Here is a 26,084-nt window from a genome sequence, read left to right as displayed (position 1 = left end):
CTCAATGGAGTCTCTTGCTCAGAGTCCAAGACCGGGTGACTTTTCCAGTAGTATTATTTATTAACTGTTACAATTTAGAGATCATAACAGATTATAAATATCAGATAGTTTGCACAGGAATTATGTGACTGCAAAACAGCAAAAACATGGCACAACTGAAACTGCAATGAAGAAAAATTAGAAAATCTCTGTAGGCCTCTCATGTTCTGGGATTTTGTCTGTTGGGGATGTGAGCTTGGTTTGTGCATGGTGATCCATATTTTATGTTCTTTGAAGTTGTAGTGGCTGGTATTATTTCCCATCTGTATTGCTTATTTTCAGTTGCTCATCCTCTGTCCTCCCTGAATTTACACTTGTGTTATGAGAATAATGCAACTTCATGAGAATAAGTAGATTATAGTGTTTTTCCACATGGGAGATGATTTCTGAAGATTGCTGTATGTGGGAGTTAGTTAGATTTATCTTACTTTGAGGAGTTAAAATTGATGCTTATGTACACTGCTCTTAAGGTAAGAAATGTAAGCCAAATCTGGATTCATTCCCATAAGAGTAAACTGGATTGCATTTTTAGATGCTGATTTTTGGTAACTGCTATATTAAGCGGAGGGGTTTTTATACTTTGTTTTAGAAACCGCAGCTTGTATCTCATCTCAGTGTCTGGTCATCTTTAAGTAACAAGTATGAATCGCAACTTTTAATCTGCTCTACAAAATATATCTTAGTATGTAATTTATTATTTTTATTTTTTTTTTTTACAATTTTAAGGTATCCTATTAATAGCATTTGTAGGATGCATACACCTATATAATGTGTAAGAGGATTAATTGAACCTTAGGTTTGGAATGGCACACTCAAATACAGGTCCACTGAGACCTTTGTTTTTTGAGTCTGATAAAATTAATACATTTTAAAAAGGAAGCTAAGAATCTTTATCTTAATTTTATATATATATATATATATATATATATATTATTATTTTCTGATAGATCTAGCCTACCAGCATTGAAAATATATAAAAAATTATGTGGTAAAGTTTAAAATTGGACTTCATGCAGCATTCATGATGAAATTTTCATCTTCTGAAAGCTACTCTGTATTCTCCTGTTGCTGCTGTCCAGAGATGGCTGCATGTGGTTTGCAATATACTTGAGGGATAAAAGTATCACTGACTATCATTGCATGGCATCTTTATTGTTGTGTCATCCATTTAGTGACACTTGGCAAAATCAATACTGCACAAATAATGGAATGTAAAACAGAAGGAAAGCATGGGCATGCTTATAACCATTACTACAGTAATGGACATTTTCAAGGAGAGTAACTTTGAGATAGATAATGACATGATTTTTCTGCTACAATGTCCAATTTTCCAGAGCGACACAACATCCTTTTCTGGAGTGTGTCAGCCTTTTATCGTGTTTTCAATGGATGCATCTCTTTGTAGATCTGCTCTCCAGTAGCAGAGGTGGTCATGAGAGGGGTGTCAAACTAAATGTTGTGCCAGTAAGTGCATCTTCTTACATTCCTTTCTATCTCTCCCCAAATACATTTCTAGTAAACATGGAGCCTTGAGGTATTGCAGTTTGTTTGTTTGTTTAATTTTTTTTCTTTAATACCTTTGGATGACCAAGCCCAAACCTTGTTGGGATGCCCTTTGAAAGTTGGTCTGCTAGAGCCATCAGTGCAAAAACAAAACAAAACAAACAACAAAACAAACAACAAAACAAACAAGCAACAAAAAAAAAACAGTCACTGACACCAATCTACCAGAAGCTACAATCAGCAAGAGGTTTGTCAGTTAGCTTTTGGGCATCTAATTATCTTCAGGGTATCATTGGAGTTCATCTGTTTTATTTCTGAAGACTGATTCAGTCATCCTTTCCAAGCTGCAGCCATTAAGGCCACTGCCATATTCTCCAAAAGCTTCTTTCAGTCTCACCCTCAAATAATGTCTCAAAGTTCTCTGGAGGGACCTACTATCTGGAGAATGAATGTTTTAGGACCTTTCAATTTCTCTTCATAGGTGGTTTTTCACTGTCATCTATATTTGTTGTGGAGGGCAGAACTGCTATAGGCTAGCAATATTTCAATGTATGATCCACCACAAAAGCTCTTACCCTACTGTTAAACTTGATTCTTCATAAATTTTTTTTTGTTTTTTTTTTTTTTCAATGAGAGCTCTGCAATTCTCCTGATTTATGCACAAAGTAAGAGGAGGTAAAAGAAGGATAAGTCATTGAGTATAAAGCCTATAGTTTGGTTTGACATAGGATCTACATGCTGAGCCACATGAGAAAGAAGCCGTGTTTTTATATATTGCATTACAATTTTAATGACTTAATAAATGTGCCTAATTATAAACAAAACACTAATGAATATTGATGTGGTACAGAAATAAGTGATTTATTGCCCTCAGAAAGCTTGACATAGTTATTTTCTAAAAGTGACTTGTGTAGTAATGATTAAATGCAAGTAATAAATTTTATTCTTAGCTACTGAAATCTTTTGGTATAAAAATATATTTCTAAATAGCTGCTTAAATTCCTTGCAAAAGCTACAATAAAATAGGAATTCAAGAGTCAGAGTAGGAGTTATTTGAAGTAGTTGTTCCTCTAATGTAAGTTAATTGGACTGCAGTTCCCAGAATGAGCTGCTGATTCTTGAACACTCAGAATTAACAAGTTTCCAGCATTTAACAGATACCTAATAGATAGATAGATAGATATTTTTATGATGTGTCTTCCTTGATGGTTATGAAATCAAAGCCATGTGCTGTGATAATAATTGTCAATGAAGTATTGATTCATCATTAGGTAATTTTGTACCTGAAAAATCCTTGAGAAGCATTGGTTGTGCAGCTAAAGTGTCATGGCTCAAAGTGGTGCTAATTTCACTTTGAATGTGTTATATTTATTTCATTATTCTTTTTTCTTGCAATAATGTCTGTTACAGCTTGTGAAATCTGTGCAACATGCCTGTACAGTAGGTGATCTGATCTCTCTCTTGCTTTTAATGTTAGCATGTTTGATGTTGCTTGCATTTTTCACTGTGTGTTTTTAATGAGAAAAATTGAAGAGAGCATGGGAAGGTTACCTCAGATAATAAATAAATTCAATTAAAGTAGTCAAGTCTTAAGTTCATACTTCTCTGAGTCAGAGAGGTCCAGTTTCTTCCTTTGATATTGTTGAAGAGAGCAAAGCAAAGTAAGAAGTTCCCCTACTTTATGGTACGTATATGGCAGGAGCCAGTAAAGTTGTCGTTGCCTTCCTTTAATAAAAGGCTACAATTTGCAGAGAAGTGAAATGAGTATCAGGAGAGTCCAGTATGGCTGACAAGTTGTGCCTTCTGCCTGCTTGTAGGGAGTTTCAGGGTATGTCTGTTTTATATAAGTTACTTGGATTCATGTAGGTTCCTGACTGTTCTCAGGGAATTGAGCGCTCTTCATTGCCAGATTAGGCAGAGAGTATTCAGCTGTGTCGTAAAGTGGAGGAAACCTTCATTAAACTATTTCTAAAGTATCTGGCAGTGTTCCAAAGATATTGTTGGGATTGTTCATGGTGTTAAAACAACTTAATTTCTTTTTAAATGATCCAAAATGAAAATGAGAACAAATTGCAAGACAGGGTACAGAATTTACCTGTTCTTCATTAGGTTTGCCAAAAAAAAAGTTAACCTGGGATCTTAACGAAACTCTAACAGTAAAGTAGAAATTGCATCAATTTTCCAGAATTTCCCCAGGTATATGGAAAATGCTATTCAGTTGTATTCCTTCCATTCTGAAGATACAGTTCCAATGCTGCACAATCTTTTTCTTCCCTTTTTTTAATGACTACATAAGAAAATTGACCAGATTACCCAGAATGAATTCACAAATCTCCATGGCAGGTACCAACCTGCCATTTGAGCCAGATCATGAGAATACATTTTTATTATTTTTATTTTTTTTTCGATTCCACGATCTACTACCCACTATGTTCAATAGTTAGCAACTTAATTAGCATTTACACTGTATGTATTTTGAATTTCTAGAGGGGGAATTGATTTTGGAGTTGGATAAATTGAAAGCCCTTATAAGAGCAGCTGCTTTGCAGAGAATGAAATCTGAAACAATCCAAAAGAGAAACTCTGTAGACTCCTGGGAAAAGTTAAAATGCAACATATTTGACTGAGTCACGAGCAACGTATCGGTTATGGTTGGAGAATGAGGAATGAAAACAGTCCAAAACTCACACTCAGACATGTTATACAGACATCTTGGAGATCTGTAGAATTCCCTAGAGAGCCTTATTTAAAGGGGGTTTGCCCTGATGGTTAACAAGGTCATACTTGTTCATGAATCATTTTAATCTTTATTTCTAGTAGGGGAAGAAAATCAGTGCATTTTAAATAATAATAATAACAACAACAACAGTAAAATACGACAAAGCTTTTCTTCCAATGATGTGAAGGTAACTTTCCTTTTGATTCTCTCTTTGATTTCTCTGCAGTAAAGGGACTCCTGCTATTTCTCTGGTCAGATCTTTGGAAACTGTTTCAATGATTTTAGCCAAAAATATAAATCTGTAGTTCCCATTTCAGGTAACCTTTTAAGATCATTTTTTTCATGCAAGACTGGAGAGGAAGTTTTGAAACAAACTTTAGTAGGACTAAGTTTTGGCCCATAGTAAAGGATTACAGGACTCTCCAAATCTGAGATTTTTGAAAACCGTGTGGGATGGTGCTTAAGGAAATTGTAGGCCAGCCAGACATGAAGAAACAAGGGTATCCAAAACGTAGATGCATTCCTAAAGCAGTCTAGCCTGCCTGCCTTCATGCTCTTTGCAGGTGACAGTTTTTTTTTGTAACACTTCCCCAGCTGTGAAATTATTCCTCCTTCCTCTGTAGGTTGCACATAGAAAGATTATGGGTGGTCAGTGTTTTAAAAACTGTTTTGTTAGAAATAGAGACAAAAAGTACATTGAAGGCCAGACAGACTTACCTTGCTGTGAGCTGTATCTCTGCCCTCTCCTGAGTGGAATTTGAATTGCAAAGCCTCATACTGTAAAACCCAAATGGAGATTTTTCTGTAAATCAAGTGTTAAGGGTCATTGCATTTGGAAACTGATGCGCACAGTGACACTGAAGTATGTAAAAGCTTATCAGTAGGTATCCATATAGGCCGATTACTCCTAGTCAATTTAGCAGTTCAAATAAAGTTACTAATATGGTAGCATACCTTAAACTCATAAATTCCAATGTAGGTAATGGCAAAGAGATCAGAGTATAATTGCATAAATGTGTTATGGGAGAGCCTGAGCTTCTTAGAATTTGTACTCTAAATAAAAATAACAGAAGGTGAAATACACAGTTGCAGGTGAGTGTGAAGTTGAGTGCGTAGGGTAACCTAGCAGTTCAACAGCAGAGCTCACAGACATGTTCAAATCTTAGAGAAAAGTCTTTCCATGGAGAAACTCTGAGCTCACTGGTATGGTTTATTTAAAAGGAACAATGGGAGGTTGCTTAATTTGGGTATGTAAAGTACCATTAAAAATAACGGGCTTTTTAATCTGACAAGGGTAAAACAAGAACTGATGGCAAGCCAGATTGCTGAAAATGAACAGCAAAGTACATATTTCTTTTTACGTTAAAAGTGATAAATTAATGAAACCAGTTAGCAAAGGATGCAGCAGATCTTTCGTCCTGAGACATTCTCGGAAAAGGCTGAAAGTATTTTGTGAAAGACATTAGCTTTGCTTTATTTGGCTTGATACCAGACTAAGTAGGCAGCAAACTGTATCCTCCATTACCAAAACTCAATGGTTCTTATACACCTAGAAGTAAATCTGAAGAATTCTTGTTCCTTTAGATCTTCAGTTGTCCTGATTCCAGTCCCAGGAATCCCATCTACTCGTATATGACTCTGCATTTCCTGTTCCATCATGGACTAAAAGAGGAACGACCAAACTACTACAATAGGGGGCAGGATAAATGTCAGGGTGGTGTTTGTTGTGTTTTTTTCTGAAGGTCTAGATCCAGGAAGTACTGGGAAAGTGTAGGTGTCTGAGAGGTTTAGGAACTAGACTAAGATTTTTGAAAGGGACTAGCCAGCATCTTTCAAGTCTTTGTGTCAAACTCTTATCTAATATGTGAGAACTCTACAGGCGATTTAATTTAAAACCTTGCCACAAATAAAAATGCTAAAGAAAATTACCAATTAATGCAGCATACACTAGAAGACATATCTGTTGCTAGTATTACACACCTGGCTAGTGGGCTCTACTCTGCCATCGAAGTCATCAGGAACAGTTATACTAGCAGTGGTAATTTTTGCCATTTCCTTTTCTGTAGTCTCTGTATTCAGGTTGTTACCTTTTGGTATGTCTGGCTCATGGAATATGGCTTGCATGTGTCAAGCTACTAAATTTTCCTTTCCTCAGTTTTCCTTTTTGGATTTAAACACGGGTAGCAAGGGCTAAAGCAGTTTTCTGCTTTGTTTTGTAGCTGACATTGGAGGAGTCTCAGAGTTGCTCTGTGTTTGTTATGGCAAAGGCTGCAGAGGAAGTCCCAGTGAATCACAGATAATTGTAGTCTTCAGGATAGCCAGTTTGTTAGCAGAATTAGCTTCATTAATCTTTCTAATCTGGTAATTAAACAGAGGCTAAAACATAATCAGGGCAGGACAAAAACTGTTTTTAAACCAAGAAAAAAAAAAAAAAGAAAGTCTCTGAAGATCTTATTGTAGTACTTTCTAAAGGGAAAAAGAGTACCGTAGAGAGAATGCTCCAATGATGTTTTCTTCTGGAAATTTAAATGCTGGTTCATTTAGGCATTTTTTTTTTTAAAGGCTAACAAGATAGCACTGTACATTTTCTGTCAAATATCTGAGGGGTTTTTGACCAAATTTGGTCAAGGAACTAAAAATATGAAGTTTGGGCGGCATTTTAAAATTGTCTTTTTTTCAGGGATTGAATTTTTGAACATGCCTATTTTGAATAATGTAATGTGATTGAAGCTGCCACTTTGCTGGCAAAATGTTTATCTGATAGTTGTTGTTTTTTTTAAATCACCTTTTGTGTTAGAAGAAGAGAATGCTCTTGCTATTTAGACGTGGTACTGAGACTTGAGAAGCATATCTGGTTCCCAGGCTGTTACAGGCATCCTTTGTGACTGCCATTAAAAAGAAATAAGTATATTGTACTTTTAGTGTTCAGTGATGGCTGAAACAGTGACAAATTGCTCTGCTTCCATGTTCTTGTAGTGTTTCTGCTTGCAGCACTGGAAAGCTTGTGACTCTCTATGCAAGGCTGGAGATCTAGTAGGCAGGAGCTATGAACTATATTTACTATATAGAAGCATCATGTGGAGTTTAATGGTCAGTCTAATCCCTTTCATACTCACTGTGCTTGTCCTGCCTTAAAAAGACAACAGCACCAAGTTTCTTCTCCTTTCAGTGTCTTTCCACATCCTGTGACTTATTTAAAAGGCCCCAAACTGGACAGGGCTGAGGACAGTGAAGTCTGGGGGCATAGGTTGGTGGCTACAAGCATCATGTTGGTCTGGATTTGCGGTAAGCATGAAAAAAGGCCGATGGGTCCACATGGCAGCCAATCTCTAAATATTGCTTGCAGTATTGTGTGTCACCCAGTGTGAAGGTAGAATGAAATCTTCCGTTCTAAACTAACAAATAAACATACAAAGCAAAGATACTTTTGCAAGTCACTCTGATTTTCTTAATTCTGTTTTCTTCTTTTGTCTCTTGAATTTCTTTAAAACCTAACTTTTGATATAACTTGAACAAAGTTTCTGAATCAACGCAATTCTTGGCAGGCTCTAAATAGAGCTATTTCCAGGAAGGATACTTTTGTTTAAATACTTGATGCCAATTCTGTTTTACTATTGTGGTTTGTATATCATTTAATGTTTGTTTATTGTAATGTTCATGTTTGCTATAAAGCAGCTAAGGTTACAGATACATATGTGAAAGGACATAGAGAATATTTGTGTAGAACATACTTTTTCCTTCTATCTTTAACCCAACAAATGAGTGTTTATTCTTGAAGCCTGTGTATTCATGCTTTCATCTTAAAGTTTGCTGAAAAAAAGAATTTAAAAAAGCAAAACAAACCAAAACTGGAAAATAAGTATTTTTGTGTCATTTCTGCTATCTCTTAATGAATTTAAATTAAAAAAAATTATATTTTAACTAATAAAGGCAATGAATTAAAAGGATGTTCACCCTGAAACATCTTACTTAAAAAAAAAAAAAACAACAAAGCAAAACAAAACAAAAAAACCCCACAAGCGTGTAATTCCATGAAATAATAAAAAGAAAACCCTTAAGTTATCACATTTTTGGTGTCTTGATTTTAAAACTGTTCTGAAGTTTTTTTTATTACTTTTAAAAAGCTTATTCCTTGTATAAGGGGAAAACAAAGGTCTTTTAACATGGCAGGACAACTGAAATAGTGACAAGAAGCATTCTAACATTTAAGAATGAGATTAAAAGAGGTAATGTATCTCTTTGCAAAATAAAATTTAGTATTTTTAAAGTAATTTTATCATAGCTTTCTTTTTGACTTATTATTTTACTTCCTCTTGCTTTGGTTGTGACTGGCTTCATGTCACCTCTGGGCTGTACATGGCATTTTTGGTTCTGTACATTCCCATGATTGTCTCTCTGTCCATGGTCCTTTGTTCTTCTCATTCACTTCTCTTTTTTAACTGAAGCTATTTCAGTCTCTGTATTAGGCTGGTGGCCTTGTCTTTTGGCCAGGATGGGAAGGCAAGACTTGTAACAACAACTGAAAGCAGTCAATATGCTGTGTATGCTTAAAAGCCTCTCTGGTGTTCAGCAGTGCTTGGGCACGTTGGTTTTCAGCCAAAATTTCAAACAGGGTACACTCCAACTGATTGTGAAGTAAAACAGGGATTTTGTAGCATTAAGTTACCAGTTTCCCACAGAAAGAGGAGTGGCTGGGATGCTGGAGAACTTTCAAGCAAATCTTCATAGTTTATAGGGGTATTTCCTAAAAATAAAGCGTTCATTTTCTGGAAACATGGGGGAAAGAGCCCAGTAATTCATAGCTGGTTACTGAGATCGAAGATACTTCTGGGCACATCTCCAGGCCTATCATAACTGCATATTCTGTATTTTCAGCCACTTTCACTAGGAGAGGTAAAAATCTCATTCACGTCTAAATCAAATTGGCAAAGCAGAGTAGTAAGAATTTATCAATCAGAATTTTTCTTCTCTGTGCTGATGAACTCTGGCTTGCAGCTGATGTTGGTGTTGAACATCATCAACAAGCTACTTGGAAGTTCCAGCGAGCGTGAGAGTACACTTTGTCCGTTTGCAGCACACTGGATCAGGCAGCTTCCTTCCTAATGGAGGATTAATTTCTATCGTGAGTACACGTAGAGAGAACACTTAATGTGGTTGCCTTTCAGATAAGAAAGGCTTTTCTCCTTTCTTCCCAGGGAGCTGAACTGAGCTCAAACTCATAAACAGTAGTTGGTTTAGTTTATTTTTATATATGCAAGTATTGTTGCTCTCTGGCTGGAACAAAGCAATTACAGTTGTTGTTGGTTAGAAGGCAAGTTCCAGATTTTTTTATTTTTTTTTTTAAACCATAGGACTAGAATAGGATTAACAGGTGAGAAAATGAAGAGGAACTTCACCTCATTTAAATATCACAATTTCCTCGCGTTTATTTATATCCTGCCTTTGGATGTTACTCTACCTCATGTAGGAAGGATTTGATTTTATACTACTTTAGATCTTCCAGCTGTTAATGTTACTGAATTTTAGGGTATAAAAATAAGTACAGTTATTTCTTTTATTCTTGATACAATAATGCTGTGTGCATGTTTTGTGCTGTATACTGTCAAAGTTTACCATAGACACCTAGGAGAAGAGTGCAGGAAAGTGTTTTGACCATAAAGAGAAGAAAAATATGTTTTACAGGAAACAGGTAGTGTTGCTTGGATATATTAATGTGCGAGACTTCACACACTAAATGGACTGTACAGGAAAAAGGTGTGCAGAGCACCCAAATTGTTGTATATGACCAGGAAAAGTGCCTGTCAATCCCGAAGTCCTGTCCTTACCATGTACTTAGTGTTACGCTGATACCTACTTCATGATGACTATTCAAAGTGTTGCAAATGCATCTACTCAAAGAAAATAGTGTAATTCAGGAGAAATATCAAATATCTGTGTGATTAAACCATTGTTTTTGGGTGATTCCTGAGACTGAGCAAAGGTGCTAGCTCTGAGTTTAGCTTGTATGTATAACAAGTGGTCACCTGAAATTGTACTGTAACAAAACAATTTATTAACAGTGTTTACCAATTTTTAACCTGTAGTAATCAGCTGTGATCTACATGCATCCCTGATTCTCTATTGTAGAAATTCAGGGTTTTATTCCTACACATGTAGGTAACCCTCTCCCTTTTGTGGTTGCAGTTCTGTAGTGTGACATTTTAAAATATGTTCATGAGCCAAGTAGGAGATGTTTTTAAATATTTTGTGTTGGCTAATTATTTCCCTACAGACTACAGGCTGGAGAGTGCTGCCACACTAGCCACAGTGCGTTAACAGATTTTGAAAAGCATTGTGATGAAATTACAGGTCAGATATTACCACATGATGCAGTTCCTTTATCCTTAAATCAAATAACCATCTGCTGGGAAAAGTGATTGTTGTTGGTTTTTGCTTTTTTTTTTTTTTTTTTTTAATTTTATTATTGAAATACATTTAGCAGATGCTTCAAGTAAAAGGCTTTATGCAGACTTTTGTTGTTGGTTTTACTGTCTGTTCGCTCAAAGTCTAGTTGAGCATCCTTTAGCCAAACTCAGCTCTTGCTCAACCTACTTTACATTAGCTCTGGGCCTGTATTGCTTCTTTGTACTTCATTACTACTACTGAAATAATGCAACCTCCATTTCTAGTGTGTAGCTTGAAGGTAGGGGAATGAACAATATCAACTGGAGTCATTTACACATTCGGAGTAACTGTATTGGTTTAAATTAAACTAACAAAGCAGCACACTCACGTGCATGGAACACTTCGCTGGTTTGGCTCTCAGTTGACCTGCTTGCTTGCAGAATGCCCTGAATGGTTCAGTCTAGGCAGTCTGCTCTCTTAAGGTTATTGACGTCTCTTTCCACTCACAAATAAATGTCTCATTGATTTATTTCCATTTCATGAATTCTTATTGCAGGTATTTAGAAATCCTAACTGGTTTGGGCATATAACTGTTAACAGACGCAGTTTTCTTGTACCATATCTCAGTATGAAGGAAAGGTGAAATGAGGATCTCTTGGAGGTGGTGGGGTAGCGATACCTGCTGCTTTACATACACTGTCACCACCTGCAGCTTTCAAGGAAGTGAAGATAGTCTTTCTCTCCTTTCAGATCAGCGAGTCAGAAACTTGGTTTCGTGCAGTGATGCTTTTGCAGTCATGCTGCTTGGTGCCTTTGCAGCCATTTGTACTGCTCTGCTATCTTGCTGTTTGTAAATAAAGCCATCTGTCCAAGCTCACATTCTGGCCTCTAACAGAAAATGAACCATGAACACCCTAGTCCCAATTCAGTGGTCCACAAAAGTTGTTATTCCTTGCAATACACAAAATAAGCGTGTGATTTCTGTATGTGTGGATGTGTCTTCTTGGGCACAAACACATGCATCTGTATACTGCCATTCATTGAAAAATGTTCTTCTGCTGATGCCTGGGAGGCCTTAGGTACAATAGGTTGTGGAAGATCAAAGTTGTATCACATGTGATTCAGGATGCTGCAATTGAATATTGGTGTATGTGATAGTAAGTAATGGAAGGACTCTTCTTCGAGAATTGATTTCTGAACACTGTGGTTATTTTATCTGAATCTTGTCATTCCCTGGCTGCTTCTGTTCTGTATTATGTCTGTACATGTGTCTGGCACTGGGAAGTGTTTGATCTTTTCTGTAGGTCATGCAAGATGTTTGATGTCTTTTTGTTGACTTTTGAGCATAAGTAAATAAATGGTAGAATCCCCTGTGGCCAAAATGTCTTAACTTTTATGTATATCATTGTGGTCAATTACAATGCGGCAAGCTGTGTTAAGTTTCTCTGTAATTATAATAATCAAATATGTAACATTTGTAATGAAAGGCAGATTTTTGAACTTTGTGGCAGTGCACTGGCTCTCAGAGAGACCTGATTTCTGATTTATTTGGCCAGAAGAGCAAGAGTCTGTGGAGGAAGAAAAAAATAAAGGTAAACAGATTGTAGGAAAGTATGCTCATCATATTACTGGTGTTTTCAGGCAATTTCTTTACAAGTCAAGTTTATCTCATGTAATTAATCATGAATCTTGTGAAATCTGTTAATTTTCAATTATATTATTGTGTTGGGTCTGAAAATAAAATTTTCTCTGCTGTTTTTCTGACCCACCAGAGCCTATTACAAAGCTATCAGTTTTAGGTGAGCTTGCTAGGGATTCAGGTGCGAAGGCTAGGGGAAGTTTACAAGTTTAATCTTACCTCTAGCCTGTTGTTTCTGTCAGGAGATTGCTTTTGTTCTAGTAATGATGGTGTTTTTGAAAGCTTTTAGATGGCTTAGTCTGATGTCACTTTGAATATATTGCAATTTGTCACAATTAATGTTTTATTTTCTAGTAAATAAGTTAAAATAGGTACTGGAATAGTTATTTAAATTGAAGCAGGAAAAAAAAATCTAGGTAAGGAGCAGAAGATGAGCACAGATTCTGTTTCCAATCATTTTCTACTAGGTTACAACTCTTCTGATTTTTTTTTTAATACAGTCTTTATGGAAGTAATATGCAATAGAAATTGGAGAAGTAAATGCCCCTCAAAACAAGCAGACAACCTCCCCCCCCAGCCTCTGCAACGTTAGTTCTTTAAACTAATTTCTTCCTTTCTCTCAGAGAAGTTGTTCAAAGAGAAAACTTTCCAGTGTTATGCTATGCTCAGTATGGGTTAATGCATACTGACTTTTAAAGTCCTACATGACTCAAATAACCATCTGCAGTGACAGATCATGTGCTTGGAGGTTTATGCTTTAAGCTATCCAAATATCGGATAATCCTAGAACATCACAACAAGAGGTGCAAAGCAGGTTTTATGACTTAATTCTTTCTGTTTCTGTTGCTTATACAGTCTTTTTTTTTTTTTTTTTTTTTTTACTGTTGCCAAAATCCTGAACAGCTTTGTGACTCAAGGCTTTTTGCTGTATTTTTGCATTCTGTCTAGCTAGGGAACATCAGAGTAAAACTTCCTCAACCTTTGTACTGTTAGGAAGTTCGCTTATGGAAAATGCATTTGTCTAGTTATTGTTTATTCCAGACCTGAGTTTTATGTCAATGACAATCCTTAGATTTCTCTCAAGAGACAAGTTAGCATTTAAATAAGTACAATGCACTTAATCTTAAATGACTTTCTTGTGTTGTTGTTATGGTCAAATGAAAACCTGTGATAATGTGGCACTGAGCCACTGAAGATAGTGGTTTATCAATTGTTTACAACAGGTCTTGGTTAGCTCCATGAGGCACAAAAAATCTCTGTGCTGGTGCTACCAGCTAGAATGAAAACAAGCATCCTCGAGTTTTGATGGAAATATTTAAGCTTTAGAGTGGTCAAGAATGCAAATCTTCACGTGCAAATAAGAAGTATCAGCACAACCCAAATAATAGCATAGCATATTCTAATCTCCCTTATCCCTCTAAGATTAGAGTGTGTGTGTGGTTTCCTCAGCAAAATCTTAGACTAAGAACATCCTGCCAAAGATTGATATCTTTTAGGGGTTGGAAATTATAGTATGTACCTAGGGGGAGGAAAGCAGTGAGCTTATGGAGGAGCTTAGAACTTAATTTTTTCAGAAAAGCATTTAGGAAGTAAAAGCTTGCAGAAAGCAAACCTTCAGGAAAAGCTGAAAAAGTATTTTCATAATCTTCTGCATAGTTTGTTTAAATTTAGCATTACTTCAAAGTTGCCTGAGAATTGTGATGCTTTGGAAATGCTGAAGAGAAATATTTCAGCAATTTCTTGTTTGAGATTGTTTTTACTGATGAGTATTAACTGAATGGAAGAAAAAGGAAATTGCCTCCTAGATATGTACCCATTAAAGTTGTTTTAAAAAAGTAGCGCTTAGATGTCTCTGACTGATATTGCAGGAAGGCAGGATGTGTATAGCTTGACAAAGTGAAGCTTAAGTGAGGAATAGGACAAACGGTCTAGTGGGTAGTCTGGGCCTCCAGAGACCAGAGTTCAGTTCTTGTTTAACCATAGGCTTCTTGTATGACTTTCTGGCAAGTCATTCAGTCTAGCTTGTGCCTTTGGGAGTATCTCATTTTACAGATGGGGAAATGTCTCAGAAGGGTGTTGAAAATAAAATCCATTAATGACTGTGAAACTATATAAATGCCTTCAATATGCTGAAAGTTGGCCATGGCTTCAGCATGGGTTTTTTCCTCTGAAAGTATGTCTGGTTTTATGGATGGTTGCCTTTTGTTCCCTGAAACAGACTACTAATATGCTTTATTCAGGCCTGGAGTTTTTCAAGCTCTGTGCTATTTTCCAGCAGTCATTGTACCAATCTCAATACACTACCACATAAGGATTATTTTAACCATATAGAAGTTGTTTAAAGTGCCTTCACAATTAATCTTACTTGTACCTACTAAAACGCTGTATTTTAGTAAGTACCACAACAATAACATAGACCAGTACCAAGATAAAACACTTCAGTGATCAAACATTTTGTTCAATGATGGTTGTTACATCTTTTGTTGCATTTGGAGAGTGTGGTCTGTATGTGCAAGGAACGTATTTTGCAATATATCCTGGTTACAGCAAAGCTCTTTTTATATCAGCTTCTTGATCTCATTCTAGTTTGCATCTTGCCTTGTTCCCTGTTGTCCTTTTGAACAATTGTATCTTTTCAGACATCTTCTCATAGCATCTCTCTGCATGTATAAATGTTTAGCTGCATTCAGAGAGAAGTATTTTTAGTCAAAACGGAGGGTCAGAATAAGAACTGCTGTGACCAGAGTGTTTTCATTGCATTCAGGTATGTCTTTTTATATCCAGCTGGATTTGACCAGTCTTACATATGTCTAAGGGCATTTCACATGTGGTATCTTTCTGAACATTTGGTGAAAAATTATTTTAGAAGCAATGCTTTTCTAAAACAATAGAATAATGGTTTAAAAACTCCTGTACTACTAGTACAGCAGTACTAGTAATTGCACTACCAGTACAAAAATTACCAGTAAAAAAAAAAAAAAAAAGGAACTTTAGATTGTGCTGTTCTTCTTTTATGCTTACTTGTATAATGACATTGTGTAGTCTCCACTTTCTTCTAAGTGTAGTTTTATGTATAGATTGAAAGAAAATGCACATAGCTTTTATTCTAGTAGCATGAATGTTTCTAAGGTATTTATACCACTGTTGCTAGACATTCACTTATAAGTGTTATATGCAAAATTAGAATTGAATCAATCCTTTTCATTCCATGCTGGCTTTGATACATGAAAGACCTGAGACCATAAGGTTTCCTATCAGTTTGGGGGATTATGCTTCTTGGGGGAGGGTGGAGGGAGTGGGGAGGGATCTTTCATATGTAAGGTCAGCTGAGGCAACTAAGCTGCCAGTTCCTGGCAAAAGTACTGATTCATGTGGCTGATGCGACCGTCAGCATAGGTGCTTACTGAAATGAAATGGGGGTGTTTTATAAATCTAAAAAAATAAGAACGTGTCTATTTTGTTCTCATTGGTGTTACAGCATTTTAAGACTGGGAAATCTTTGTAAAAGAGAATCCCTTGTTTATAAATAACTTGTTCAGCTCAGAACATCAGCAAAAAATCTGAATCAAATCATTAGGCATCATTTTTAATAAATTGTATACGAAAACGGTCCACTTGATGGATAATGAAAACTTACATTCAGTGCTCCAGTCTTTCCTGGGTTGTTCATAACGCTGTTTGTACTTAATAAATGAGCAGAAGGCAGACTGTGATAGTGGTCATCAGCTCCTCCAGATGCATGATTCTTCTGCAGGGACGGTGTCGGGGTTGTGCATGTGTGCGCACACACTGGGATTTTAAACTGCATCAAGTACTTTACTGAAAGCTTAACCAAACAGTATATAATGCTGAAAGAAACAGAGCATTAAGCATGCCTCTTTAATACAGCCATCTGTTGAGTACTATAGCAGTTTTTCAAAAGCCGCCCTCAACATAGACATCAAAGTCTATCCATCCACCTGTGCATCTGATCTAACATTTTGTGTCTAAAAATTGCTACGGCAGAGGAGCAGTATTTCAAGATCAGTAGCTTTATTTAAAACAAAAAGCACCCCCTCCCGCCCCTCATGCTGCCAGTTCAGAAATTGTTAAAAATGTCTTTACTCAATATTGAGCACTTTATTTATGGAAAAAACACTCAACCACGCTTTCATTTTCCTCTCCTCTGAGTAACCCCTGGCCTTGCTAACACCGATTTCCTGCCTTGTCTATTTAAAATACAGCTGCTGAGATCATTTTCTTAATCCGTGGGTCTGGTGACATCAGACCTGTGAATTTGTCTACCGTCTCTTTCTTAAAAGTCACAGAAGGATTTTTGTGAAAAGCTGGCTTGTGGAAGGAGGAGCATATGTTACCCTGATGGTTTCAACAGCTGTGGCCCAGGAGAGGGAAACAGCAGAGAACCTCTGCTGTAAAGGTCCTCCCGGGTGATGAGGGAAAGGTGGAAGCAGAAGGACGGTGACAAAAAATGTAGCCCCGTGAAGCTACCTGCTGAATGCAGGCAGACAAAGCCTGGTGAAGACCGGACATCTTGGTATCTCGTTCCTTCCTTCCACCACAGTGCAGCGAGACGCTGGGCACGCTGGCTGAGCAGATTGGCAGGAGAGCGCTGAGCTTGGGTCTCTGTTACACCCTATGTGGACAGAGTTCAACTACAGTTTACTCCAAATGCTGCCTGCAGGCTCAAGTTTTGATGGTCCTTTTGGAGAATCTCTTTTATGAAGAAAACTGACCAGTTCTTGGCAAAACAATCCTGAGATTACTATTTCACCTGACTTAATCGGCAAGTTCTGCTTACATGTCATGAAGAAATGTGTGACATCCTCACCTGTGTGGTGTAATATGTTGTTTAGTTATGAAGCTTCTGAATTATCATAAATAGTTAAATTCAAGTTGTGGTTGTCAAAAAGATCGAAGTATATCTTATGAGTTAGCGAAGCTCTGTTTTGCATGTTCATTTACTTGCTAACTTGCAAAGATGAACCGAGTGGTCTCCCAAGTTATTAATGTCAATTAGTGTTCTCCAGATTGCCATCTTACTCCAGCCTAAAGCCATGTCCTAAGGTCACTTGTGACTGACTTCAGAGGCAGCTGAGTATAGTTTGTGTCCGCCAAAGTCTGGGGTTGGTGAAATGAGGCCCACTTTCCCCTGTGGCATGGAGTGGGAGGAGGTGCGGTGTGGTGAGGTGAGGGCGCAGTAAGCCTACTTCTGGCTGCAAGCCCTAGGCACTGCTGTGTGGGCTTAGGAGGCTCCCACCCTCTGCCTAGGTCCCTACGTCAACCCAGGGCTCTGCCCCTGAGGGGCTGTAGCAGTGCTGGGCTCCAGGTCTCCACAGCCCTGCCCTGCCCTGCTATGGGACCCACTGAGCCAGGCCCAGGCTGGGGCTGCCTCGGTGCCCTGCACCTTTTTGGGGTGGTGGGACATGGAATGGACCCTAGTGGATGAGATCCCTTGTGACTGAGGTGCCACAACTTCACGTTTGCAGATTTATGTGCTTTACTTACCAAAATGGAAAGAAAATACAGCATTAATGAACACCATGTTGGCTTCACTTGCAGCCTATGAAATTATGTGACAACTGCAGTGTGGCATTAAAAGCTAAAACTAAGTGTTTTAGTTTAATTTTGTTTAATTTTTGAGAGAAAAATGACTACAAAAATTGTCTGTAATGTGTGGGGCACCCAGAATATACAGAAATTGAGCAGTAAATAGAGTTGGTGATGTGGTAAATAATGTGGTAAAATACAGCAGGATTTGTAATGAGATCAATGCAGTACCTGAAGTTTTTGCAGGCTATACAAATATGCATTTAAATACAGCAGCTTGATACTGAGAACCTGAATTTCATGCTAAAAGTGATCTCTACAAAAGCAGACTCCTTAAAATCTACCATTGCAGAAATAAATTAATTTTGTATTTCAGAGAAAAAGGATAAAGCATGTATTTCTTTCTCCCACTGGGGATACAAAGGGAGTATTATAAACACGTGTTAACCCACTATACGAGCTGTGTGTTGATTTTTTCCCCTATTCTGCCACCAGAGCTGATCTGGCTTGCTGGGATCTGAATAGGTTACAGTGTTGTTTTTCACATTTGCATAGCTGGGCTCAGTATAAATTACAGTCAAAAAGTTACTTGATACTGCTATTTAACTTTGTTCCTTGACTGCTGCCATACAAAAACCACTATTTCCAAGAACAGTGTTTTAAATATTTGATTTGTAAAATTCACTGCATTCAAGCTTTCCCAGTGCTAAAGGTACACGTTTCTTTTTCACTTCAGGGAGGTGGAAGGTCCTCTTGTAGAAGTGCCTCAACACCTCTTTACAAAAGGAGACTGTGTTAGTAAACTATAGACTGGCCCGTGTTTTGCCTATACTTTGGCTTCACAAGTTTTTGAAACTTTGGGTTTCCTTGCATGTGCAATCACTTGCTTTGGGAGCCGTTCTAAGTTTTCTTTTAATTCTCTTCTTGATTGCAGATTGACTTGGAGCCAGAAGGGAGAGTGTATGTCATCATAGACCTTTCAGGATCGTCAGGTGAAGGTAGGGACTTTAAATATTTTTTTCTTATTCTTTCATGAATGGAATCTTTAAGGGCATTTACAACAGAAGTATTAGAGAAGGTGCTGTACCAATGCCCTCGTAATCTGTACAATCTCAAGTTAAAGTGAGTACATTTTGATGTATATCCCTGTGAGTCAGTGAGCATTTGCAGTTCATCTTAACCTGTTAATCACCAGTGGTAACAATGCTGACTAAAAGGACAGTAATCAAATGAAGAGGGGTTTAGAATCATTAATTTCTAAAAGAAACTTCCAAATTCTTATATTTGGAAGAATGTTAGCTAATTACGTAGGTAGAAATGATGAGATGTCAAAGAGGGGAAAAGAGAGTTTATTTGCTTTCATAAATACTAATATTTGTTATTTTTCCAGTAAATGTTTTCTTTTTCAAGTAATGAGCACAACATTGTAACAATAAGAGGTGTTTTCATTTTTATGACAGATAAATGTTGGGGAAAAAAATGAAGAAAGAAATTAACTTAAGATATTTTTCTGCTGTTTAATTGGGATAGGAGTCAGGTGGTATATGGCAGGAATAAGAGAGTTTATAAAGAAACAATTCTGTTGTGTATATTGATTCTACTCTCAATGACAGCTGAACTTGCTGAAATGAGAATGGCTCATTTGGGTTTGATTGTTTTAAGTGATGTCTTCTGATCAGTTTTCCCCAGTAGCTTACAGAGCTCAGCTAAACAAGGTTATCTTTCATTCAGAGTACATAAAGAAGTTTCATGCAACCCCTGACAGGAGCTGAAATAGAAAATGGTATGAAATGAAATTATTTTGCCCAGCACAGTTAAGAAACAGTGGAAGAATGTGTTTTATATTTCTGCTCTTTGTAATGAATTGCTGACAAATTATTAACAGTAACTTGCAAAAACACATACTGAACTACATCTTGATGTTTAAAAACAAAGCAAACCAATATTTAGACTTCGTCTTCTAGCTATGTACCCACATAAAACATACTTAGCCTTTTTTTTTTTTTTTTGCTACATATTGAAGTAGTAGCTATTGCTTTAACAGCAGTTTCTACATATCTTGCTAATTCTCATGTCAATGGTACAACTAAAATGTGGTTGACAGTATTGGTTTTTAAGATGTGTTGGCAAGCAGATGTTCTTCCAAGCTTCCATTTATAGTTGGTTGATACCCAGGCGAGTATAGCATTACTACTGCATTGCAAGATGTGTTCAGATGAGCTGGACTGTCAAAGGACAGGAAGATGGTGTTTAGTTGTTCTTCAAAAGTTCTTTAACACTCTGTAACCTTTTATACAGGAGGAAAAAGTCTATGGTAATGTCACCTATGTTATTTGGTGCTTTACTCTGTTACAGTTTAGCAGTGCTTTGAAAGAAATTTGTAGAACTGTCGTTTGTGCCACTGTATTACTGTAGAAGGGGAGCATAAGAACAGGAGAATCCATGTGGAAACAGACCTCTGAGGAAAACAGCTTATGAAATGTGTTCTTATGTGAAGACAGAGACTTCAGTTAGGGTGAATTTGGTTGAACCCTAGAGAAGTTGTTTTGCTTACAAAATGAAGTAGTACTTTTTAAGCTTTCCTATCAAATAAGTAACCATGGAAAAGCCTTGTGTAAAAGCATTGCAAAATTCTCTGGGAAAGCTATGGTTTTCCTCACAAGGGAAATTGGACCAGTTTTGTACAACAGTCCGTAAACTTGTTTTATGGTGTTTTGTTAGCAGCACTATGAAATTCTATTTTTAGATCAATTTACTAGGGCTGAGGCCTAGCGAACTTTGGAAGAGACTCCTCTTGCCTAAGCTGTCTTAAAGTAAAATGACTAATTTAACATAACCACTGTACGCATCCTTTTGCAGGGAGAAAACACCCACACTGAAACTAACCTACTCTGTTTGTTTCAAAAACGTGTATTTCACCTGATCTCTCTGTATACATATATAAATATTTATGTAAAGAGAATGCATCTGATATGTATTTTATGCATTTCAGTGGGGCAGTTCATTTTAGTTGATCTGTGTTTGCTGAATATAAAAGAAGCCTAGAATTAAGGTTAGACTCAAATGCGTGACTTTTGAGTAGCTAGGGTTGTTTCAGGTGTTTGCTGCTCTTGACCCAATTTGTTAACCAGGGTCCTGGTTTTGAATTCCAGTCAACATTGTAAATGGTAACTGAGTAAATAGCATTTTCTTCATGCTGTGTGAATTCTGACATAAAACCATGAGTGTTTTTTTCTTGTTTGTTTGTTTGTTTGTTTTCTTAATAAAAAATAAGCAATGTTTTATTTTAAATTTTAGAACTTCTTGGCAAAGGTCTTCAAAGCTTGGTAACCAAAAGCTTGTAGCTTCAGTCTATTCAGGCAGAATTCCCTTTGAAGTTAGTTTTTCCAACAGAGAAAGGTAATGGGCAGGTGTAATGATGTCTGGATCTACATCTAAACCTATCTACATTTTACAAACCCACAGTTAGGGACTTTCACCACTGCTAATTAAACAGGAAGCTCTAGGGAGTACATGCAGGCTGTCACCCAAACATGTAAGAGTACCAAGCAAATCAGAAATGTGCCTAATGGGACTTATAAAAAATTGTAAATGATGTAATGAGAAGGTGCACAGTACTCAACTTCAAGTAGGAATTATGCACCCTACTTATATTTGTGAATCCTGCTAGGCCTCTTTCTGAGTGCTTAGAATCTTAACTACTTCTTTAAATGGAACTTAGGCTTATCAGTGTGTTTAGGAACCCCACCTTGCCTGGTTTTGGAAATGTTAACTTGTCTGGTAGGATAAAACAGTTGGGCATTCTCAGAAGGTGCCTGTTGAGTCTCTTAAGTCCTGTTACTATCACTGTTTCACTAGTGATTCTTGGGAGGGAAAATGTCAGTTTAGGAAAATAAAAACAGCTATAGTAACATTTTAAATTGGAGGAAAAAATCATGTTGCGTGTCTTTTATTTTATTTTTTTTTTAAGTTCACAGAATGGGCAATTAAATATATCATCCATGGAAATGTGGGGTACTCTTGTAAACTAGTACTGTCTTGTAATTCTGTGTACTGAAATTGGTCTTGTTTCTTTCATGTGATATATGCAAGTTTCTGATTACCATCAATCAATAACATAGCTTCAGTAATTTGGCACCCCTAAAAGATTTTTAAGATAGATATCCAAATTCTGTTTTGGTAAAATTGACTTAATTAGTTGAATCTATTAATGTGGGCAGAAAACTTTGCTATTAAATTGCTTCTGAGAAGCAAAATCCCAATTCTGCAAGTGAGTGCCTACTTGAATAAATTGTTATATAAATTAAAAGCTTATGTATAAGATCCTAAACGATGGATAAAGAAGAAACTGTATGTTAGTAGTATATTCTCAACAGTTTTAGTAAGCTTTTACTTAATATCAATATAAGACATTTTTAGCGTATGTCTCTTAAAATTAAATTGTCCCTTAGTTGCAGCTGCCAGATTGTTTATCCCTCTGCACTACTTGCATTGGTCTGGCAAAACAATAAAAACAGTTCATTGTTATAATCTGACTTCCTTGACAAAAGTACACAACTTGTCCTTCCCATCTCTCTAATGGAACATTCACAGACCTCCATCGCTTGTGTGGCATAGGTGTACTAGAAAAAGGTGAAAATATGACAATATGAAGGGAGGTAAAGAGTACTTCTGCCTCACTTTGTCATATTGCTAGACTTCCAGAGAGCCACTATTAGATACCAGTATTGGCATCTGAAAGGAATTTTTATCTGGAACCACAGAACGAAGGGCTGAGTTCTTGGCTTTGCTGCTTGTAGTTTTTCTCCCATTCTGAAGACAAGCTACAAATCCACAGGAGTTTATAGAGGTGTGTCAGCTTCTCTTGCCATTTCCTATATTGTGAAATTACTTTTAGAAGATGCCTAAAGAAGGAGCTGTACTGCAGCAGTTATGCTACACTTGTGAGTGGGCAACCTCGAAAGCCCAGTGCTTTAGACTTCTCTCCACTGGATATCTTGCAGCAATGACAGCTCTCACAATGGATTGCTCAAATCTCAAGGTATTTGGATTTGTTCTGAAAACATCATTTTCTAGAACTTGCTCCCATTCAATTCTAGTCTTTCAAGCAGAAAAACATTGAAAAGAAGAAATACTGAGAAATGGAAAGCAAACTACATAAAAAGCCTTTACAAAACCAAGCCCAACAGAAATGTTTTTATCATCACTTTTTTTTAAACTAAGGCTGTTTTGGAGCCTGCTTATGGCTTTGGAATGTTTGTTCTGCACTGAGAGGGAGGGTGAGTAACTATTTATTTTAGCAATCTTTTGTAAATTCCATAGTAGGAACTGTCTGGCCCACATACAGAAAATGAAATGCTAAATTAACTGTTTATCATGCAGAAGGTGATGTCCTCAAAAGTTAGGATTTAAATTTTTCTGTGAAAATTCAAACATCACTATACTATGTTTTCAAACTCAGTTCTCCAAAATGTTCGGCACATTTTGCTGATGTGGATATAGGAAGAAGAGGGAGAGAAAACAGCTCTTAAAATATATTTATAATTTCTCCATTTTAAACTATATGACCTGTATTTCCATAACATTTGTGGTTCCACTCTTTACATTCTCTATGCCAAAATTGATGTGCAGGGTTATTTACCTTTTAGAAATTTATTTCATTTAAAAGGGCTGTGCGCATTCAGAGTAAATATGCATTTGTTTCCCATGAATGCAAACAGCTGTGTCAGTGGAAACTTCCCAAATATAGATACGCAGTAAGGTATCCATTCACAGGTTAAAATAACTGCAACAGTTAATTGGTAAAGTCCCTTTTACACAAATATTTGGTTACAATTTTAATACCTGTATTGGATTTTTAAAACGTTGACGAATAACTGCCCACTCAGAACTTTAAGGGATATTTCCAAAAGAAAACACTTTGGTCAAATAGAAAGAAATGTCGCTCTTATAGGCCTGACTCAGCATGCAGTAGTGTTAGTTGGAATTTTCATTGAACCATGTACTCTGCCATATGCAAGCACACAGGATCTTTAAGAAAGAATAAGCAATTCTAATAACTCTGCCAGGATATTTTGTCAGATTTGCAAAGCATGTAATCAGTCAATTCTGCTATTAAACAAACATCTGTTAAAACTCTGCTTTAGTTACAATGGATATAGTTATATAGAATACCTGTATCTATAGGTAGAAGAAAGACATTTATAATAGATCAGTGTTTAGAAGTAAGTTTCTTTGGAAAGGTTTATCATAGATATTCTCTGTTACTTCACAAACTGGATATGATGATTGTATGGGTTTTTAGTCTCATATTTTCAGCTTCTGACAGAGCTATGGAGAAGAGTGTGACTGCTTATCAGTCTTTGGATGAATAGGAGACTTTTATAAAACATGCTGTCTTGTTTGTTTCCTCATTGCTGATCCGCATCCAAGGTCATATTGATATTTTATACTAATTCATTGTTGCTGTACCATAGGTATTACTTCTAGGCTGAAGTGCACTCATTGACTGTTTTATTGACATGCTTTGGCAGTAGTTTTTATGTCTATTTTAGTGCTTATAAAATTTTGTGAGTGAAAGTCTCCGAATGATTTCAGAAATATTCAAGAGCTAGCTGATTGAGGTCCAAAGGCAGTCTGAACATTTAAAACACAAGTAATGCGATGACACAACGATTCAATTTATAAACTGGGATAGCAGATGGCCGTCAAATGGGTAAGAGGTAAATTGCCTGACGAATGATTAAAAACATTTTCAACAAACTCAGTTTTATATAGACTGAAAGACAGATGCTGCTATATTTAAAAGCTTGTGACCTCCTTGCTGCATTTGTCATTGTAGACTTCTTCTTTCTTTGGAATTATTGGCTTGTGTTTGACACAAATGCATATAGCTGCTTATGCTCTCTACCACTTACAAATTAAGTTCTATTTCCAATATGTCAGTATTGAATCAGTACCCACAGAATGACTTGCAGAATGACCTTGACAGATTTTTTTGTTGTAACTTTATGTATTGTAGGCAATATGTAATTTAAAAAAAAAAAAAAGAAGAATTATTTAAAACTTTTTCTGCAGAGTATGTCTAATCAGCCGTGATGATTATTGTTAGATGCCCAAATTCACCTTATACAGATGTCTTTCTGTATGATTGCAGATTCTTCACTTTACAGTGGGCAGTCATATTCCAATAAAATGCCACAGCTCATGCTGGAGGTGGTAGGTACTGCAGAATGCAGCCTGTTTTTCAGGTCTGGGTTATGTCTACAAATTGCATAGTCACAGAAGATTACATCTTCTGGTATGTTCATCTATTCAGATTCATCTGCTCATAAGACTTAAATTTCACAGGATGAAGAACTGAAGGTGATATTTTACAACAAAACCTGTTAGATGAATTGTTGGCAGTATTTCATGAATGCAAATGATTTTGTTTAGGTTATTTGGCCTTTTGCATTGAAATATCCACCAACGTCCTTAGACTTAAGACTACATCAGGTTATGCATTTAACATTTAAGTAAAAAATATGAATTTAGAAGAGATTTTCCAGTTCTTTAGCTCATTTACCTGAAGACTGTCAGTTTGGCAGGTACAGATATTGCTGATTGACATACATTACAGCAGAACTACAGCAGACATTCTTCAGGAAAAAAGGAAAGTAGTGTCAGTAGAAGCAGAGTATGCTTCTCAATGTCACTTTTGTGTTTCATGGTTGATAAATCTTTACCATCGAGACAACTTGTTAATCAGAATATCCACAGGATTTATTATAGGCATCCAGTTTTGGTAGAACTACTACAGCTAGTAAAATTGTATTTCTGTTCTATGTGTAGCATCCTTTTCCAAAGCTCTGTTAACAGAAAATACCCATGGGTTGAAAACTGTCTCTACAGTTCTTAATGTTTGTCAGAACTTTTCCTTAGGTTATTTCTTTGTCATCATTATCATCATTAATTATGCCTGTTATATTAAATGGACACTAAAAATGAGGTTTGGTTGTGCTATTCACTGTCTGAAGTCAGAACAGCAGGAAGTACTTGTCCAGAGACCTCCAAGTCTGAATGACGTTCATCCAGGAATGAGACTTTTTGTTTGGTTGTTTCAGCAAGCTATTTTAGTGAAGAAGGGAGTTCTCTTTCATTAATGCCTTCTTTTGCAAATACACTTTTGTCAGTTTATTATTATTATTATTATTATCATCATCATCATCATCATCATCATCATCATCATCTTTGATCATTGCTGTTCTGGGA

At 36.6% G+C, this 26,084-nt stretch overlaps 1 protein-coding gene across 2 annotated transcripts in view; it reads left to right on the top strand.

Annotated features, from left to right (window-relative positions):
- PRKCE (protein kinase C epsilon) overlaps positions 1 to 26,084 on the top strand; it is a 295,529-nt gene that overhangs the window by 83,419 nt on the left and 186,026 nt on the right. For both annotated transcript variants that reach the window (XM_068676665.1, XM_068676666.1), the window contains exon 2: positions 18,766 to 18,829. In XM_068676665.1, the coding sequence (XP_068532766.1) occupies positions 18,766 to 18,829 (64 nt within the window). The remainder of the gene's footprint in view (positions 1 to 18,765; positions 18,830 to 26,084) is intronic.

Source organism: Anas acuta, chromosome 3, assembly GCF_963932015.1.
Source record: "Anas acuta chromosome 3, bAnaAcu1.1, whole genome shotgun sequence".
Taxonomy (NCBI): domain Eukaryota; kingdom Metazoa; phylum Chordata; class Aves; order Anseriformes; family Anatidae; genus Anas; species Anas acuta.
The sequence above is the reverse complement of the archived record's forward strand: the minus strand, read 5'-3'. Positions and strand labels throughout refer to the sequence as shown.